The sequence below is a fragment of the Cyclopterus lumpus genome, chromosome 5 (assembly GCF_009769545.1).
Source record: "Cyclopterus lumpus isolate fCycLum1 chromosome 5, fCycLum1.pri, whole genome shotgun sequence".
Taxonomy (NCBI): Eukaryota; Metazoa; Chordata; class Actinopteri; order Perciformes; family Cyclopteridae; genus Cyclopterus; species Cyclopterus lumpus.
Genome location: NC_046970.1, coordinates 22,681,534 through 22,702,759, shown reverse-complemented (window position 1 = coordinate 22,702,759; position 21,226 = coordinate 22,681,534). Strand labels below are relative to the sequence as shown.

At 49.6% G+C, this 21,226-nt stretch overlaps 1 protein-coding gene across 1 annotated transcript in view; it reads right to left on the bottom strand.

Annotated features, from left to right (window-relative positions):
* Positions 1 to 21,226, bottom strand: part of ephb2b (eph receptor B2b) — a 65,463-nt gene that overhangs the window by 28,484 nt on the left and 15,753 nt on the right. Inside the window, exons 4-5 of the mRNA XM_034532373.1 lie at positions 2,848 to 3,003; positions 490 to 825 (exon numbers count right to left, since the gene is read on the bottom strand). Coding sequence (XP_034388264.1) covers positions 490 to 825; positions 2,848 to 3,003 — 492 coding nt within the window. The remainder of the gene's footprint in view (positions 1 to 489; positions 826 to 2,847; positions 3,004 to 21,226) is intronic.

Genomic DNA, 21,226 nt, shown 5'->3' with positions numbered 1-21,226 from the left:
GAGTACCGCCTCCCTTTTTGAAGTAGACGTTTATTTTACGAGCTAGCTCACACGTAGCGCGCATGCATCTAATGCACTACGCGTATGTTTTAATGTACTGTGGCACTATTGTACAATCAAGTAGGTGGATGAGAATGGAAGCTTGTTACAAAAAACAAACAAAAACACGGTGATGAGGTCACGTTGTTGAGACCAGCAGGCCATCACATTCTGTCCGTCACATCATCAACAGGCACTCTCCCCTCCCCGGTTTAGAGACCCCCTCAATCTGCATACATCACCATACGGGAGCGCGGCGGGCTTAGTGGAGGTCGATGCGCTGTGCATTATGTGCTCGGAGAGGAGCGAGTGGGATGAAGAGGCACTGCACGGGGGGGGGGGCGCGAGTTGCAGAGGAGGAACACAGAAATAGATACGAGAGGAGGGGGGAGAGGAGACCACATGGGGAATATAAAGTGCAGGAAAAAAAAGACAGATGGGCCCACTTACCAGCCTGGTTAGTGGTGATGTTGACTGAGGCGTACTGAGGGGAGTAGGGGCTCTGATCCGACACCCCGTTGACAGCCTGCACCTCAAACGTGTACTGGGTGTGGGCCAACAGGTCGCTGATGTAGACCCGGGGCTCCGTCAGGCCCAGCTGACGGGGCAAGAACTGCACGTTGTCGCCGCAGCGGGTGCAGCCTCCGCGGCCGCCGCCGCAGCTCTTGCAGATGATGTTGAAGACGACGTCCTCGCGGCCCCCCGAGTCCCGGGGATGCGTCCACTCCAGCATCACGGAGGTCTCGTTCACGCTGGAGATAACGGTCTGCGGGGCCGAGGGCACGGCTGGAGGAAAAAGAGAGACGGCCGTGTGGTTATCGCTCGAGTGATTTAAAAGGGGGATGCTTTGGGGAGTGAGCGCCATGCTCAATGTGTCAAACGGTCCCCTGAGGAGTTTGATGATCATCCTCTTGTGGCTTCGTCGCTGCGATGGATCACGTGACTGTGACTATGTGAAAGAGGGGGGGGGGGGGGGGTCACTCGTAAAGTTAGAAATCCACATTAAGGCCGTTAAATTAAAATGTCTGTGCTCAGTGGGCAAAAGGAACGAAAAACAGTGTTTGAGAGTTAACATTTGGACGGTTTCTTTGTAAGCGTACGTACAATGCATGAAGTAAAGGGAGCACGGTTCAGTTTGTAATATGGCCGCTGTGTTGCGTACTTAACGACACGGGGGGTTGGGGGGGGGCATAATTGCCAGCTCTCCTAAAATTACACAGGTGAAGAGAAAATCCACGCGCTCACTAAAAGGCTCTCGTCTGAGCCGCCGGCGTTCCCAGCTTCCCCCCTCGCGATGCCCGGTTGGCGAGTGTTTTCACAACGTCTCTTCTCGACAGTTTCTCTCATGGAGCGAGCGTCGGGTCGAGTTACTGCGGCGGAGAGAGAGAGAGAGAGAGAGAGAGAGAGAGAGAGAGAGAGAGACAGAGAGAGAGAGAGGGGTTCTCTCCCCCCGAGACGTTCGAGGCGTCGCAGGTTGGAAACTTTCCACATGCCGCTGCATGTTGAGTGACGGGCCAAACAAACAAACAAACAATGGGACGTGTTTATCTTTTTACAGCCGTGTGCGCCTAATTGGTGGAAGTCGTACCCCTCCAGGACTAATGGGATAAACAGCTCCCCTCCGCCCACGACATCCTAAATCTGAATCGATCGCTTCTTATTTAAACCTCCTCTTAATTGGCAGCAATTAACAGATCTCCGGCTCTGGAAGGAAGCCCGCTGGAGTGCCCTTCTTGGTGTCTCTCAGACATGGAAATATAACTCCTCCTTGGCATCTCCTTCCTAGAGAGGGAGGACTCATAACCCCCCATCCCATTAGCTGGCGGGCTCCGATGTGCCCATTCCCTTGCTTTAATCAGACCCCGGGCCCTGCTGCGCTTAATACGAGTGACGTGACGCCGCTGCTTTCTCATTCACAACAGCTGCTCGACTCCCAGAGCCAGGCTTATGCAAATCTCCTTTGTTGGAGACCATCAAATCTCTTCTCTCCTCTCTCCCTTTCAACAGGCGGAGAGGGAGAGCGAGGGGTAAAAAACACTACCCCGAAAACGTTGAAAGGAGCTTCTTTTTTTTCTTCTTCTTCTTCTTCCTTTTTTCTCACTCGCCCCTGTTTTGTTTTAGTAAGACTGCACTCTATGCACCGATTCTCTTGTCTTCCTCACACACACACACATCCCCTCTCCATCCCCTCTCAAATTGCCTCTCCTTCATTACTTTCCCTCATGCTTCAGCCCTGCACTCACTTTTTGTGTTTTGCTTTGGTCTATCCTTTCCGTCTCTCTCTCTCTCTGAACCTCGGTGTCAGCCTCAAATTCAAATTCAAATTCAGACAGCTTCATTGGCATGACAAGAGAGAGTCTCGGCAGGGCTCTTTTCTCCGTGCCGGCACCCCTTCACAAAACAACGCGCCCTGGCCCAGTAACCTCTGGGTCTGGCTCGGAGCACGGCGGCGGCGGGAGGGGGCTGTGTGATGTTGAGGAGGGGCGGCCCGAGCCTTGTGTGTCGGGTCAGATCTGTGGACAGCCACACTGTGGGCATGTCAGCGTTGTGTCTGTGTGAGGGACAGCTCTGACAGGATTTCTCTGTTTGGAGTTACACAGACTACCACTGTCCTTTGATCCCCGGGGGCCTCATCTGCTTGCGGGTGTGAAATGTGCATGTGCCAAAAAAAGAAAAGAAAAGTGTAATCAAAAGACTTTTTGTGGGTGCGTATTCATGTCTGTGTACTCTGTGTGTTTCTTTTATTTAATTATTTTTTTTAGGTGCAAAATGCAACAAAAAAAAAGGGAACCCGAGTGCCGTACGTACTCGTGCACGGCATCTGCAGAGGATCCGAGTCCGTGCGGTAGAATCCGTTGCGGCAGACGCAGTTCATGGCGCCTTCGTTGGTGGTGCGGCTGTTGATGGGACACTGCATGCACGGCTCGTCTTTCTGGGTCGGCTTGAAAAAGCCCGACGGACAGGCTGAAAAGACAAAGAGGGAGGGACAAACGATGAACGCTTGTCGTATTTCTTTTTTTTTTTTTTTTTAAAAGCACAGAGAATGTATGTTAAAGTCGTCGTATGATCTCCAACTTCTGCTTATTTAAAGGGCCAAAAGGGAACTAAAACCCACGGTGTCGCATGTGAAAAGTACACACACATGGACAGGTAATACGATTAATATGACATAAAGGGTTAGTTCATTTTGTTAAAAACAGATCTCCGTCTGTTTTTGGGGTGGAGACTCTTCTCAGCCGGGGACCACAAGAGCAGAAGAAAAAAGCAGCCTGGATTGGAGAGTTTAGAAGGCTGAGAAACGAGGCAACGTAAAGGGTGTTATGTGAGGGCACAAGATGTCGTGAGGTCGACCACCAGAATTAAAAACAAACAACAACAAGTAATTCAGAGTATGACAGCAGCAGCACAAATCAATGTACAGGTTTTTAAAGGCTTGAGAGTGGAGGCGTCTCTAAATTCCTGGTTTATCGAGCAGAATATATGGAATTTATAAAAAATAAAAAGCCTAATTTCCCCCGTTTCACTGTCTGTCAATCAACTAATAAATGACTCATTCACGAGAGAATTCAAAAGCGAGAGATGCCCAACGTACACGTCGGCGTCTCGTAAACCACCGGCGAAGCGTTGCATGTGAGGCGACTCCTCTCTCTGACGTGGCAACACGTTGTCAGTTTGCTTTGAATTATTCACCGGAGCTCGACTTGCCTGAGAGAGAAATCTCCATGTGCGTCCAGTTACGAGCTCTTCTGTGGAAAAAACCTGGGAGGGAGGCTACGTTAAATTCTGCCCTTGCATCTGCCCGTGTGTGTAGGGTGAACCCGTTTGTTGCCACGAGCGTGCATCATCGCGGGGATAAACAAACTAGCTTAGCACGTCTGTGAAATCTCCTCGTCTTTGACTCACATCCGATCCGATACATTCACTGCCAAAAGAAAGTAACTGTTTTTCAGCATATTTATTATTTATATATATATATATATATGTTGTTGTTTTTATTCTATCTCGGGCCAAAGCTAGCTATGGTTTTGCTCGAGGTAACGCGGCTCACCACCTGCTCCACCGATGAAAGACAAAACGCAGAGGTGTGGAGACAGAGGTGGTGGAAGTACAGCAACAAGAGAGATTCACACTCGGGACACACTGCATATCTAAAAATACCCCCCCTCCCCCCACACACACACACACACACACACACACACACACACCTCCCTCCAGCCCCCCCAGGTCTTTCGGCGCTGCTGTTGTTCTTTAAAAACAGTGTAAAAAGAACAAAAATGAAGCAGCTTTTCCCACAAATGTATTAGCACTTACATTCGTATCATGTGTAATAATATTTTCTTAAACAAATTTAGAAAATGATCTTTCACTCATTGTGGGAACAGTACCCTCCGCCCCACCCACAACCCCCCTTTTCTAAAAACGTACTATGACCGCAGTGTTCTACATCGTAAAGTAATAAAAATACAGACACTATTTCATTCTGAGGCTGCACAGGCAATTACAACTTAACTGTAGCATCTGGAATATGGAAACATCTGCAGCTGCAAGTCCCATTTAAAAAGGAGGTCAGATCACAAAGCAGAATTAATCCAGGTCCAATCCCAATGTTTATATTAGAGCGACACATCACTGTAGTCGGAGACCCTACAGGCCGGGGGATTAATGCCCCCCCCCCCCAACCCCCACCCCTCCCTTTGTAACTCAAAGCACATGACTCAGCTCCATCACCTTCTAAATCTGATATGGCCATTACAATGATTTTTCTTTTTAAAGAAAGCAATGAGCTGATATGTTTCTGCAGTTTAGTGAATTCTATTAGTCTCGCTGTCTTTCTATCCGGTGGTGCGACGCGGTCGGCCAAACCCGTCTCCTCCGGGGTGGGCATGGTCAAAACAGTTGGTTTGGTTTGGAGAGAGAGAGAGAGAGAGACTGGTTTCATTAAATGCACATTATGTCAAACGCGGACAATTTTCACAATTTTCTGGCAATTTTTTAGAAGAAACAACTATCGTAAGTAAGTCCGACGGGAAAGTAAAGTAATCCCAAAGATCACCTCACAAAGTATCAGCTTTGACATGTTTTTCTTCTTCTTCCATGATTGATGGAGGGGGGGGGGGGGGGGGAGGGGGCTGCTGGGGGGTGGGGGGGGGGGTTCTGGGCGTAGCGCGAAACACGAGGCCTGGACATTCACACTGCCGGTCAACAGGCTCTGTGAATGAGGCCCGGGCAACAGCGGTGTGGGGAACCGGGCACCGAACCTGAGGAGGGCCTGCCCCGAGTGCGTCGCTCCAGAAGGAGCGACACCAAAGGAAAGCAGCATAAAGGGGGAGCGAAGGGGAAGGAGAGAGGGAGACGTGTAAAGACGGGAACAAAGAGAGGGGGAGAGGGGGCTGTGTTCGGGAGGGTTTTTTTTTCCTTTTCTTTTTTTCTCCTCCCCCCCCCCCCCTCCAGCGGAAGGAATTCGGAGCGTTCCTGCGCCCGCAGTGTGTGCACACGTTTTGAGCTGCAACAGTGTGCATAACAACACGGCGGCGACTCCAATTAATTAATCAAAATTGATGAGCGCCAATGAATACCACGGAGATGCCTCGCTACCGCAGTGGTTGCATTTAAATGCGCCGCGGTCACTTGTTTGGACACATTTTTATTTTTTCCACCAACGTACCAGACATCCGAAAGACGCCATTTTTTTTATTATGGTCTGATATGTTCCATTTGGCCAAATGTGTTCAATCTTAAGACGTGCGTTTTATACTCTGTGAGAACATGTCCACGCTGCTCCTACGAGCACGCAGCATTCATTATGAAATAACTTGGGGGGGAAAAAAGTGGCAAATCCCACCGACCTCTCCCCGTTGTCGTTGTTACTGCTCGGTGGTTTATGACTCGCTTGCTCCCCGCCGGCGTCGAGATGATTTTTTTCCGGAGTTCATTAGAGAGACGTAAACTGGCATTATTAACCCCCTCTTTTTTTTCTTTTGTGACAAAGCTTTCTGGCTGCTCCCAAAGTTCAAACAAACAAAGCGTACATGTGTCGAAGCCAATCCCAGTTCAACAGGGCACACGATGTGTCTTGGCACGCCGTGTCTCTGCCCGGGACACCGTCATTAGTTTGTTTTTTCGGGGGGGGGGGGAGAGGTGAAATATTTGGGGAATTTCCACTTCATACCCTGGATGACAGGGTTTTTTTTTTTTTTTTGAAGAGTTGCAAAGTTGTCTGGTGTGTCGGATGTGGAAGAGAGGCAGCGACGTGCAGAGCGGTGATTAAAAAACAGATCAGAGCTTTAATTCCCCACCTCCCCGCCTGCCCAGATTGCTGCCGTTGAGCCGTTTGATCACCATGCTGGCAGAGTCGTTGCTCAACATGCGAGAGCTGAGGGCTGTTATTTGGGATGTTTCCTCTAACGTCAGAAATCCTTCTGGCAAGAAGAGTTAATTACTGCGAGAATATTCATTGACAACAGCTCCTCTGTTGTTCCTGCTTCCCAAACTTAAAAAAAAGAAAGAAAAGAAAACACACACGCACGCGCGCACGCGCGCACGCACGCTGCTATTAATAACATTAATATCATCAAGTTCGAAAACATGCCGCCGCTTTGTGCTCCCGCGTCTCTCTGGGGACCGACAACCTGGATTCTGGAACTGGGACAAACAATGAAATGTGGCAATAAGTCGAGATGAAGGCGAGAAGATGTGTAAAAACTTCAGAGTCGATTCCGTGGTCGTCGTGTCGAAGAGGGCCAGATCTCCTCAAAGTGATTCCAGAGACGCTGCGGGGCGTATTCAACTCCTAAATCTCCGATTTTGTAAAAACAAATGATACCTTCAGCCGTAGTATAAATATAATATATATATTACATTACTTTAATCTAACACGTTAAACACAATCTGAATGTTACCTCGCCGGCAACGCATTCCAAACCCCCAGCTGCTTGTGTCTGTCTAATGTTTACGACTTTTAATAATATACAATGACATAAAAGCTTTAATTAGAGGTTTAACTAGACTCACTGAATAAAAATAGTACTGCGAGAGGCGAGTCGGCCGCGCTAGGGTGCTACTCAGTTTTTACAGCAGGTAATTTGCTGGTTGTTTCAAAGGTTTCCTGAATATTACAGCCGGAGAGATTTATAGCACATTGAAGACCTGCAGCTCTAAAAAGCCCACCTGAAATCCTGCAAAGCAAGTGCGACTGTGCGACTGTGCGTGTGTGTGTGTGTGTGTGTGTGTGTGTGTGTGAGAGAGAGAGAGAGAGGCAGATGGAAGAGGTAGAGAAAAAGAAAAGAGAGAAGCAGGGAGTGCTGTGTTTTTTCGTTGTTTTTTGAAAAAACAACCGGCAACTTGAAACTCTCCCTGTGATTCTGGCTCTTCCGAAACCAAATCAGCAGTCACGCGCACACAGAATAGCGTGCACGCGCACACACATACACACACACACACACACGCACACACAGAGCGGGGGCCAAAACAAAGACGGGGCATTTGACATTTCCATCAGTTTTTTTGGACGTTGTGCCATCACAACCAGCCAGGTAATCCGGCCCGAGGCCACACCTATTGAGGAAAAAAAATACCCCACATCCCTCTCTTCCCCCCCCCCCCCCCCCCCCCCCCCCCCCCCCCCCCCCACCCCCAGACTAAAAAAAAATAACCCAACACTCATCCAGTCTCTTTCAGCCACCATCTGCAACCCCACCGCCCGACAGAGAGACTCTTTGTCCAGCGACAACAACCCCTGTTCCCCCTTCATGATCAAACCCCCCGCCCCAAAACTATTAAATGAACACATCATTAAAGGAGAGCCAAGGGAGACAAAGACAGGCAAGGTGTGCGTGTGCGCATGCGTGTGCGTGTGTGTGGTGTGAAAGAGAAAAAGCTGGAGGGGTAAAAAAAAAAAAAAAAAGAGAAGAGAAATCAGAGGTGCTAGGTTTTGTGAGCACAGCAGGAAAAAGTGCTGAAAGCGGTGAAAACGGCCGGCGTTGTGTGTGTTTGTGTGTGTTTGTGTGTGTGTGTGTGTGTGTGTGTGTGTGTGTGTGTGTGTGCGGATGCTGGGTGTTTCCCCCGTTTTTCATTGTGACCAAAGAGCCCGCTACAGCGTACAAGTCAGGGCCTCTTTTTGCTTTGGTTGCCCGCCTGTTAAAAACTATTTATACCAGGGGACGGATCAGAGGCTATCGTGACGCGATGCGTTTCTTTTTACGAGATGGGCCGCTGTTCCTCGGAGCGGAGTGTGTGTGTGTGTGTGTGTGTGTGTGGGGGGGGGGTAATCAGATTGAGACAATCTGTTAGATTTCTGTAGTTGCTGTCGATTTACCTCCAACCACGACTACCGACCCGCCAGCCTTTGAGCCGGTCACGTCCAAGTGGAGCGTAACCTTGTGAAACGGTCACGGCCACAGATTAACCAGAGGAGAGCAGCCACGAGTTGTGTGTCAGCCCGCCCGCCCACCCACCGCCCACCCCCCTCCGCCTCAGCACTTCTATAGGGAACACAAGCTAGCACTGTTTGCAATACAGGGTCCTCGCAATTCAATTAGGAAAGCGGTCCTCCTCGCCCTCTAATTCAATCAGGCTTGTGTGAAAGCTATTAGACAACTGGCATTTGCTTCACCCCCCACACACACACACACACACACAAATGAGATATTAATTTCTCCCTCTAGGTTTCCACGTCTGGTGCAATTAACGGGGTCTGGGACTCTCGTGTGGCTCCTCCCGTGCTGTAAGCCCGGGACAGTGCCGGTCGAGCGAGGGTGACCACCGGTGACCTCCAAGGTGTAAATCACGAGCTCAAGGAGAGCACGTGGTCGTTTCAATGGGTTGGTTTTTTTTTAGGAAATGTTCTACATTTATGACCGAGACGCGTTAAAAGTTTGAGGGCAGCGAACAGATCACTTTAATGAGTAACGAAAACACACACACAAAAAAGGACACGGGCACTTTCACCGTCTTACCCAATGAAAGGAAAAAAAAGCATTGCAGTTATTTTAATGATTATGTTCCATTCTTTACTCCATTAACTTTAGTGGCAAATCTCCGACTTCGAGCTGGGAAAAATGCCCAAAATCAACAGGGAAAGACTCCCAGAAGTCAGCTTCTTCACAAAGACCATGATCTGTCTAAGTGCCCCGAGCACTCCACACACACACACACACACACACACACACACACGCACACACACACGCCGATCCAGACCTCTAATAGCATTCATACAAACGCGTGCGTCACTGTGTGAACGTGTGTTCGTGCACACTGAAGGACGTGTGTGTCGCCGTGGGGGAAGGACTGGGAGACGGTTGGTTGGGTTGGTGACTTTTCCCTCGGTGCCCCTTAAGCATTTTTTTATTGTTGCTCTGAGCTGAATCTGTTCTGCAGTCGTCACAGAGCTCACATCCCCAATCCGCCCCCAGCCGCCTCCTCTGGGACAGATTAGGAGCCAAAGTGAGCTGCAGATTAGCCCGGAAATGTGGGGCACCTGGGAAATGAGCTCCGAGGGCGCAGGGTGCTCAGTGGGCTCAGGGTTCTCGGGAGGGCTCAGGGTGCTCGGGGGGGGGGCTCAGGGTGCTCGGGGCTCAGGCTCACTCACTCCGAGAGCTCATTTAATTCCATCTTCTCTCGATACAGGTACATCAACACGTCAATAAGCAGCGTAAAGAAGAACGCTGCTCATAAAAACCCATCTGGGCCGCCGGCCAGAGGACAGTTTCGGCTCATACAGCCGGGGGGGCTTAACCTCGTATATATACGTGGCACACACACACACACACACACACACACACACACACACACACACACACACACACACACACACACACGAGCCTCGCCATCCCAAGCTTTGGTATTTACAAGGACGAAAAGTGTAGAGCACTTTTCAGAATGTCAGTAGCAGCTAAAAATACTCTATTAGTCATGTAACAACTGGTGTAAATTAATTTCCCACTAACTGACCTTATACATATTATCTCCTCCACGTGGGCCGTAAATAACACCGGCTAAGCAACAGGGCAGAACAATGGAGGCTTTTTTAAAAATATTATATATATATATATATATTATATTCACAGTAGAAATAGACGTACACAACCATATTTCTCATTTGAAATGCCGAAAAAAAAAAAATAAGATTGTAGGAGCCCGCAGCTGTCCGGCGATTAAGGCCCCGTCAACGTCTCGTCGATCGACTAATCAGTTAATCGCCGCAGTCGTCCATCAGCAACGTTGTTGCGTCGATGAAAGCGCCGCGCGCACGCCGGCGCTCTGGAGATGGTGCGTCATTCCTCCGACCATGTGGCAAGCGTTACGCTCTCGACTCGAAACAACGCTCCGGTTCGAGAACCCGCAAGCGCTCTCGTGATGATCGTCAGGTCATAAATACCAAAGGGGGGTGGTGGGTGTAGGGGGGGTGGTGGTAGGAGGGGCAGAAAGAAGTCAGTGAAAACTATCTTAACCACAGTATTTCCATACTGTCTGATAACTACCATCTGTCAATAGAGGAGGAAACGGAGATGAAAGGAGGGCATCGCCGGAGCTGTGCATGCAGCACAGTAATAACGTCTGGAATTTTCACTGCGCTCCCTTTTCCGTTTTCCCTTTTTTCTTCTTCTTTTTCCCACTTCTTCGGCACGAGGGGAGGAGGGGAGGAGGGGGGGGGGGGGGGGAGGCACCAACGTGGAATGGTACAATTACAGGCATCTGAGCCAACACATACACGCACAGGGCAGGAATAAGGACGAGGCGGGTGGCCGGTGGCGGAAAAAGGGTCATTTGGTGCAGGCCGATCACTTGACAGCTTGCTCTCCAGAGGGTGCGGGGGTCCAATCAAGGTGGCTTGCTTGCCCCCACCCCCCCCCCTCCCTCCCTTTTCAGCACACCAGGCTGCAGATGGCTGGGGTGTGGCAGGAGGCAGGTCTCTCTTCGTCCGCATTAATCTCCATTCGAAGGCCGGCCTGTCGACCTTCGAGGACCTGCGCCGCGTCGGGGACGAGCTTACGCTGTGTTCCGTCATTTGTGGCGACGGATCGTTTACCAGGGGGGAAAAAAAAGAAAAAAATCACCTAATGAATTTGACATTATGGTTTCCAAAATCTGGCCTCCAAATGAGCCTCAGTCCTCAGAAGGGAAGGGGGTAATTAATTCAGTTGGAATTCTGTGGCTGCTTGCATGAGGGTTGGAATAAGCAGATGTATGCGTGGTGTTCAGTGGTTACAAAATAAACTAATTCAAATTAATTCAGCTCAATAACTGTGTGTACCGATTAAGGATTAATTGCCCCGCGGCCTTAATTTAGCTGGGCTTGATTAAACCACATCGGATGGCACGTTGTTTCAAAATCTATCTACACAACAACGGCCTTAGCCTCTGTTCAACCTTCCAGCACCAGCCCAGTGACGCGTCCCCTGTCGCTGTCTGGTGGGGAAGAACCAGTTTGGTCATATTTAACGCCGAGAGCCGCTCTGAACTCTCGCTGTCACGTGACACCGAGCGTCAGTTATTGCGAGAATGTTTCCCACGGTGGGAATGCTGTCTTTTTCGTGTACATGCAGCGCCTCGGGGAGGTGGAGCACACCGCCTTGAGGTTTTGGAAACGGGGCCGGTAAATAAGGAGAGTCGGATGTCGAATGGGGCCGTCGTTGTCGAGGCAAACAAAAGAAATGCTGTGCGGCCTCCGCCCTCCCTCACGCGGAAACGCATCACCTGCTGCACCGCGGGGATGCGCCGAGTAGCACAGCAGTCCTGGAAACACCCACCCACTTATCACCGGATTGTACAGAGGGGGCAATAATGAGTTCTTCCCCTCCTTGAAAAACATCCAATCCCCCCCCCTGTGGACCGCCGCTCACGTACATTTCACATCATCTCTCTAAAGCCTTTGATTCATGCATTTATTAGGGCCGCGTTTACTGTAAGTCCTCTCCTAGACACGCGGATCGATGCGTCTCCACTCTTTATGAGTTCTGACAGGGGCCGTCATGGCCTCGGCCCTACCGAAACCCCCCCTCCCCTTTTTCTCAAGGACAGCTAGTTGCCAGGGCAACAGGAGCGATTGCCATGTGAGAGCAGCTTCCCCCGCTCCGTTCCGCAGGCTGCACCCCGGACCTCACAGCCCGGATCGCAGCCTCAGACGGCTGATGACAGCGGGAGTGCAGTGGCTGGAGAAAGAGACGGGAGGGTAAAAGGTAGACGGAGGAGAGGAGAGGGTGAATGACCTCAGTGACCCCGACCGAAAGGCGTGATAAGACGTAGTGCAGGATGAATTACGCTGCCCAGGCCGGGGGAGAAATAAAACAACCCGTGTAAAGTTGCCTCGACTGTTTTCGGAGCTCGCCAGGAAAAAAAAAACATTTGTAAAATATCATCGGCGTCACGCTGATTTTCAATCTCTCCCTATCTGGTACAACAGCCGGGGGTTTGGCGTGCAACACTACGGCCCCGTGCAGCCGGCTTCCTGGCCCTATACAGGTGAGACGCAAGCAGGGAGAGGGGTGGTGGTGGGAGAGGGGGGGTGGTGGGAGAGGCGGCGTAGACGGTGGTTGGTTTTGGGGGTGGGGGCGGAGGGAGAGAGAGAGAGAGAGAGAGAGAGAGAGAGAGAGAGAGAGAGAGAGAGAGAGAGAGAGAGAGAGAGAGAGAGGGGTGGGGTCCTTTGTGCCTGGAGACAGATGTAGGAAATAGCTGACAGAGGCAATCACAAGTCTGTATTTGTGTGTCTCTCTGTGTGTCTGTATTTGTAAAGGACAGCACAGAGAGCAAGACAGAGTGAGGGAGAACGGGGGGGGGGGGGGGGGGGGGGGTCTACCAGAGTCTAAACAAAGGCAGCGAGCGGCAGCTCCAAGCTCTGCGACAGAGGCTCCCTAAGGTGCAGTGTAGCTGATAGACAGGTGACATAAAGGGGCTGCATGTCGTCCAGTCAGTTGGGACAAGAGGGGTGTCACTGGAAAGGGGGTGTCGGAGGAGGGGGGGGGGGGGGGGGCTTTTGCAAGGAGCAGCTGGTGCTGAATCCTGTCCCTGTGTAACCCTCTAATGCACATATACAAACACACAGAACACACACACACACACACACACACACACACACACACACACACACCTCAAACAGAAACAGGACCCCGAGCTGGACCGCGAGTATCGTGTTCATCGGGTGGATTTCACATCTCCGGCCATCTCACCCGCTGGAGTGTGTTTATTAAAGATTATATCTATATTCTTCTGACCACAAGCATTTAATGAGGCAGCAGGGGGTCCGAGTGTTTTTTTTATTATCCATCTACAAGACGGCAAAAAAAATAAAACAACAGCTGTAATGCGCCGACTTCACACCCAAGAGGGGACAAAAGATGCTTATTAATATCTTCTCCTTGCAGGCGTATGAAGCCTTTTAGTGTTTTATTAACTGTCCCTACGACGTAAGGCGTGAGCCCCGGCAAAGTGCTCTGATCATGTGACCTGCATCAGGCTTCCTTGTCAGGGGGAATAATAAGCTCATTCAAAACCATGACAAGCCAGGGAAGAACAGGATTTCACCCGATAACTCGACTCAAAGATGCAACCTGAAGGGATTAAAAAGCACACTTGCGCACGCACAAACACACACACACACACCCCACAGCGCACTCCCCTTCACTGTTACACCTGCGCCTCAAAAGCCTGGTATTGTTGCGAGGAGATTCATTTGAAGGCTGTAATGGCCGCTATTTAGAGGTGGAATACATTAAATAGCCCAATCATGGCTGCAGAGTGAGGTGGTGGCCCCGGCAAATTTAAAGTGAGTGAATAGATCGACTAATTAGCCTTTAAATATGTCGTTGATTCATCTAAAACAAGGGATCCCTGAGCTATTCATCTGCCCGCTCGGCGTCTCCTCCTCCTCTATGACTACATCCTTAACCCTGATGAAGGAGGGGCTTGGCTGGCTGGTCTTCCTTCCATTTGTCCTAATCAATGGAGGCAGTTCAGCCCAGACCCAGGGGGTCAGTGAAATTAAGTACCCAGCTCACACAGAGAGGGATAGGGCCAATGTTGGGGCAGGGGGGGGGGGCAGAGAGATAGGCAAAGCCCTCTGTTACCTTGGCAACTCCGCTGCTGCTGAGTTTTGCCCAATATATTCCATCCAACTCTTTTTTTCTCCCCCCCCCCCCTGTGCGGATGGTTCGTTCCAAAATGGCTGCCCGCGTCGGTTCTACTGGTTCTACCAGGTGTTGACTTCACCAACTGGCATTTAAGGGAGGGAGGAAGCCATTTTTATTTTTCTGTACATTTTTTTAGGATTATCTTTTTTTTTATTGCCAGAGCAAAAAGATTAACGTGACGTCGCACTCACTGCACTACAGTTAAAAAACCCTCATGTTTTTCTCACACCCTGGCTATCATTCTCAGTTAGACTGGATTAGTCACACATGTACACACATAACCTGAAAGCAGCCCACCTAGCCTGAAGGCACAGCCCCCCCCCCCCCCCCCCCCCCCCCCCCCCCTTGGCACATTCCAGTACTGCATGTCTGACACATATCATCTTTGACGGTAAAAAAGGTGATTGTAAAAATGTAATGGTTGAGAATGGATGCCTGTACAGGAATGTATTTACTCATAAGCTGGAAGTGATGCGAGTCATCACAGCTATATCGGAGGGTAGATAGGAACTATTCAATGTGGGTATACATTTAACCGTACTGTAAACACGCCCAAAACAGAGGAGGGGGGGGGGGGGGGGGGGGGGGTTTGTGGCCTTGGTGGTTGCCAACTGTTTGTGAAGGTTTTATAGAAGCGGAGGCAGCTTGGAATGAGTGAGGGCTTGCAAAAAAAAAAGGAGACTGGCAAGATTAGTCTTAGGTTCCTGGAGGCAGAAGGATTATCCCGGGGAGGCTAGTGGGGGTCATGTCAGTTGCACTCAGATGAAAATCCCCCCCGTGCGAAGCAGACGTTGGATGAAATGCCTCGTGCAACAAAAAAAAACGTTACACATGTTTTAACCTGGCCGCAATGCCAGATGAGGTGTGCTTTTTTTTTTTCCTTGGAAAAAAAAAAGCCAGACGGGACTGAATTCGTTGTAGCACGTGTGTCGTCTTAATGGTTTGGCTTTCCTAATCCCCCGATCATCTTCTGCTGCAAACACGGAAAACAAATGGGGGGGGGGGGGGGGGGGGGGAATTATGTGCAGAAACCTACTTCAGCGATGCTGGCGCAGATGATGATAACAGAGGAGGGGCAGAGGCACGGTTAGTCTCGCTTCGCTGCCTTGACGTTTGATGAGGAAATGGGAAGGGCATCCATCCAAGAGCTTTCGATTTGTGGACCTCAGGCAACCCCTCCTCAACCGGAGACATAAGCAATTGATCAAAGAATAAGCAGTCTTACCAGCAGTCCTGCGTGGGGATTTTTTTTTTTTAACGGCCTCTTTCCTCAGACTGCAACAACAGCCTGTGATTAGTGTGTCAGAGGTCCGATCTGACTCGCGTGATAACAATCTGCCCCGCCACACGCCCTCTAACTTTTACCGTAAATATGGTGTCTGAATATTAACATGTCAAATGCACCGTTCCAGTACCAACAGACCCAAGCGTTTCATTAGAGGCCCATAAAACAAACGAGTACAGGCAGAGATGTTCTTTAACAATCTAGCCTGCGGCTGACAAAAGGAACCTATCGAGAATATGTTCCGCGGGGAACCGCCAGTGGCCTCCGAAGAGGTCGAATACCTTCTTATCGGCACACTAACGGGTTCTGGCTGGACATGACCAATTAGCCAGCGCTTGGCGCGGTGTATGAGGAGAGCGCGCTCACAGCACGAGGCCCATATCAACAGAACCGGGGCGATGAGGGAGAAGCCGAGCCCACAAAGGCCCGATTGTGGCCGTCGGGAAGGTCTGTGAATGGGTAGAGAGGGGGGTTTGGGGGGGGGTGGGGGAGGGCTTGTGGTCTCTGGGGGGGTTTTGTGATGAGGCCGATAAGAATCACAATGCCGCTGTGGAAAGTTCTTCTGGATAAATTGCTTCCACAGAGGTCAAAATCCTTGACCTTGAGCAGAATAAAAGAGATAAATGAGTTTTAAATGAAAGATTGTTCCATTGAAATCGAGGACACGCTGCCGCTGATGCGTAGTTTCTCTTTCGCAGACAGCTTTCCTTTCACGGGCTTGCTGTTATTCCTTTTTTTTTTTTTTACATAAAAAGACATATCTCGGAGGTGTTTAGGTACGTCACTCGACCTGTTTTCATAAAACACGGCCGGGGGTTTTCTGGATCTCACCTCTCCGACCGTGCCTCTTGCAACACCACACCGACGGATAACGAAGCCCATCAAAGCTACGATTTCCATCACACAACAGTCCTTCCATAAATGGGACGCCTGCCCCGCTGGCAAGGTAAACACACAGATGGAATTCAAGTTATCTTTTCCCAAAGCCTCCATTGGCCTTCTACTCATTGCGACACTTTAATAGCGGTGAGGTACCACACTGTGAATACAAACATTTAAAGCTACGAACAAAAATGGAAATGCTTTAACATGCACGGAGCTCCTGCATAGAAGGTACACGCACGAGCACTCGTGTTGCCAAGAGGCCCATGAGCAACGCGGCCGAGATGTGTTGCGCCTGGCTCGGCAACATGTGGCTGCGTCTCTCCTCTTCCTGCAGCCTCGAGACAAAGAGAGGCGAAAAAGAAAAGAAAAAGAAAGTACTTAACTACGAGCAATCTGTTGAAATAGGTCATTATGGTGGAGGCATGCTGTGAATGCACCGCTTCCCCCAAATCAATACGCAAATTGCTATATTTAGAAAGAAGGTCGCGAGGAGGAGTTATCAAAGGCTGTACAAGGAATGAGAGAGACATCGCCGAGTCGGGCGCGGCTTATTTTAGATGCGGACGGCTCCAAAATGGCTTCTCCGGCGAAGGTTTGGGAGGGCGGAGGGATCCGTCATGGTGTGATAACATTACCTGCCACACTGAGGCAAAGTAATCAGGGGGGGGTGGGGGTGGGGGGCATTGTTATTCCAATGGATTCAATATGGTTAATTGTATTGACGCAGGAGAGAATACGTTTTTGTGTCTCAAAACACTCCCTCAACCAATCGCCACGTCATACCTCAAATTACAGAACGGTGTGAAAAGTGATTTAAAAAAGAAAAAAGCTAAACAATTGAATTGGATGTTTGATTTCTTTTATTCCCCTGCTGAATGTTCAGATATAGTTTCCCCAGTAGCTGCATTTCTGCACTAAAAGGTTCATTTATTGACATTGTTCGTTGTCGTTGGAGTGGGTATTGGGTTTTAATATCCTTTGGGCACCTCTATATCGGCGATGCTCGGTAGACGGGCAGTTTTTAACAATCCATACGCCGTATAAACTGAGAGAGACGCAGTACAGGTCTACGCTGCACCGTGATCTCTCCTTTCCGTCTTGTTTAAATGCATCTCGTCTTCCCGTGTGAGCTTACAAGGTCCGTGTTTTAGTTTCAGCCCAAATCCTCGACGTCGTCGAGACTTTGCACGGTGGAGAAAAAAAAAAAAAAAAAAGTGAAGACAAGGAAGAGAGCAGAATCAAAACAACCTCATTAATAACTGTGACTAATGCGTTCCAGACGGCTCTTTAAGCCTGTTACTTCACAGAGAAAGAGATGCCTGCACTGGGAGGTGGGTGGGGAGGTGGGGCAGCGGTGGCCCTAGTGTGTGCGTTGAGAGACGATGCCATACTGAGTCACACACACACACACACCCCCTCCCACCACCACCACCTAAACCGCCCCGAATAACTCTGTGGAGACCACACAGCCTTGAGATGGCCACAATAAACCAGAACACTGGTCCCAGCACGCAGCGAGTCTTTCCCAGGCATCCACTCGCTGCAAGGCCAATCCGGGCTTTGCGGTAAAAACACTTGGCGGGCGCTTAACGTCCGGTCGGGGTACGTGATTTCTCTGTTTGGTCTGTTGACTGGAACTCTCTTCGAGTCCTGTGCGTTTCAGGCACGCCGTCCAATCCAAGCCCCACGGTACCTCACGCTTCTCTCTTTTTCACGTCGATCCTTAAAACCCACGAGTTGAATGTGACGGATCTGAACTTGAGTTTAAGATACTGGACCATGTGTTCCAATTAAACAACAATGAAGATATATATATATATATATATATATATATATATATATATATATATATATATATATATATATATTCGTTCGGTAAATAAAGTGTCGGCTGAGTCTTCTCCTGGAAATAATTCAATATTTTGCATGTGACCACCCTAATTTGAAAGAAACCATCGCGGGGTGAATGTAATGTCGTCTAGAATTAAAACGGAATTCGACGAATATACTTTGGTAATTATGCCGTAATTACTGTTTCATTTTCAAGCATGATGGGGGACATAAAAACATTATGATATCCCAGCACTGTAGTTTAACTCACGCTGTGAGGCGCACAGGAAGCGATTGTTATTTTTTCCACAATAGAGCAGCCTTCTCGTTAGCTTGTTGTTTACAGTCTCACCTCCTCCTCCTCCTCCTCCTCCTCCTCCTCCTCCATCTCCATATAAATCCAGTACAAACAGGAGAATCCCCAAAAGGCTTTACAGTATAAACTGTGGGAAAATATCTCTAATCACGACGGAAAGACGTCGAGGTGGATGAGAAGAACAGGAGGGAGCGGGGGTAACGTGGTGGGATTATTCTCACCCATAAACCACCGCTACGGAGTACAATGCACTGGTATGAATATTCTCACTGACTAGATAGGGATTAGCCGGGCGCATTGTGCTACGCCTTTCATCTCCCAAAGCGTGGGGTAAAAAAAAAAAAAAGCCCCTGTATCCTTTAGATGAACCCGGTTCTCTATGAGATTGACAAAAAGCGTGTCGAACGGTACCTTTCAGCCGAAAACCTCGGGAATTTCCACAAGAGAGTGGAACGGCTCATTATAGCGAGTAATTTATTTGCTTAGCAGCTGCCCGAGGGGAAATAAAAAAAAAAAAAGGTTTTAACATCCAGAAAAATTCTGTAAGTAGTCCATTTACAGAGGCGAGCTGTCCCCCGCAGCAAAGGAACACCATCCCCCTAAACCAGGCTCCGACAATTAAACCAGGCCACCGGAGCCAAGAGCGTTTTCCTGGCCCCGGCATCGAGGACGCAGCACGGCTACCGGCTAAAGCGACGCGATACGCAACAGGAGGGAGGGAGTGAATACTACTGACAACAAGAACAACAACAACACACATGGAGAATTTATTGTTCCCAACTGATTTTAGCCACACGGATCAACTTTATCAATATTTCTTCCCGGAGCGTTGACACTCAGTTCAGTGAAATGCCACAAGAAATATGTCCATAGGATGAAAGGCTTGATGGATTCCCTCAGAAGTCAGGGACTCGCAGGTAAAGAAAACAAAGTACAATCCTGCAGCGGCGGCCCTCGACAGCGGAGGGCTTAACTTTACATTGACGAGGGGGGGGGGGGGAATTTAGAGGCATGTGTTCAATTTCAATTTCAAACACCTCCCGGGGAGCCCGATGACAGGAGAACTCGGCCACGCCATTCCAACTTTGGAGTTGACATTAGCTCGCGGATTTCTAAACAATTCGTAATTAAATCCCAAAGTAAAACAAATCTCGATATAAACTTGATTCGGTTGTTGGTTTTGCTCAAACACGGCAGAGACACCCCCCACACCCCCCCCAAATAAAGCTTGTGTGGACACGATCGCCTCAAAGGGATTCGCCACGAGATTAACAAAGATGTTGCCCTCGGATCCAAGGATACTTTTTTTTTCTGTTTGTTGGTTTTTCTTACTCGATCTCCGGAATTCGCTGTTAATGAAACTGTTTTCCTCTGAGAGCGACAGGGTGCACTTTCTGAATCTGAATCACGGCGATTTGCTACGTGATTAAATGCACAGGAATTTATCTACATGACAAGAACTGGAGGAGAGCAGCCTTATTTTTAGCTCGAAAATCATGAAATGTGTTTTTGTAAGACGCCGTATCAGGAAATCTTTTAAGTAATCCCTTCCAGTTGAAGTCGAGACATCGGAAATCACAGAATGCTGCGTGCGAAGGAAGTTCACAGCGTTGGTGTTCTGTGATGTCTTCCTCTCAGCCTGCTCAAAGGAGATGATCCCTCGTGGTTATTAGTGCAGTATTTCTGACGGGCAGTGAGGCATATCACACTGATAAGAGAAGGGAGGAGATGAGAAAAACACAGCTCTTTGTGTGTCTGTTAATATTTCTCTTTTCCATTCCCATCCATCTCTACCCTCCCGTCTCTCGGCCGCTTGAATCTTTAATCACCTGAAGTTGAACAGGCGAGAGATCTTTGCCGTCGGGTGATGTTACTTATTTTAGGATCCATTATACTTCGGGGGGAAACGCCTTGTTCTCTATTCAGCTGCACCGGGTGGAAGCGAAGGCCCGACTGGAGACTGCGGTCGTCTAGTTACATAAGTTGCCGTTTGTCAAAGTCCTTCTCGAAAGCAACCCGACTGTCAAATGATCCAGCGGCACGATGAATGGCGAGTTATGTAACCGGCAGATGATTTTTTTTTTGGGTTGTAATTTCTCAGGTCGAGCACCTCTACGTGCGGAGGAGTCCAGTGCTTGCGAAGCTACGACGCCGTCCGAGATTGAATGACCGTCCGGTGTGAAGCTGCATATAGACCCGCCGATCCTTTCTGCTCCTCGGCGAGTGACCGAGGGGTTAACTGCGTGCGAACAACTGTGCGTGCTCATCTCTCCGCGAGATGGCCGTGGAGCATCCCCCCCCCCTAAGCTCCCATACCCGCTCTCGTTTTTAAGAATAGCTCGAATGTAGGTCAACGGCAGACAACACAAGACGCCCGCGATTTTTCCTCCCCCGATGTTGACCGCGTTCTGACGCGCCGCTGGAAAACAAGGTCACCGATACTCGAGAGGGATCCCGGTCCTTTTTAAACGGTGAGCGCCGGTTGTTTCTCATCTTCTTTTTGTCCAGACAGATGCTTGATCCATCAGCCTCCCCTCGCGCCGGAGAGCGCTAACAGGACACGAGCCGAGGACATCCGAGAGAGAGCACATGGGGATGTTTTGACAAAGCCCCTGGCCTTGTCCCTGATGGGGGGGGGGGGGGGGGGGGGGGAGAAAAAGAGAAGGGCACATATGGAAGGATCTCAATACAATGCACTGCACAGCTCTTATTTCCTCAGAGTCGGGACAGTCTGTCCGAGGCGAATTC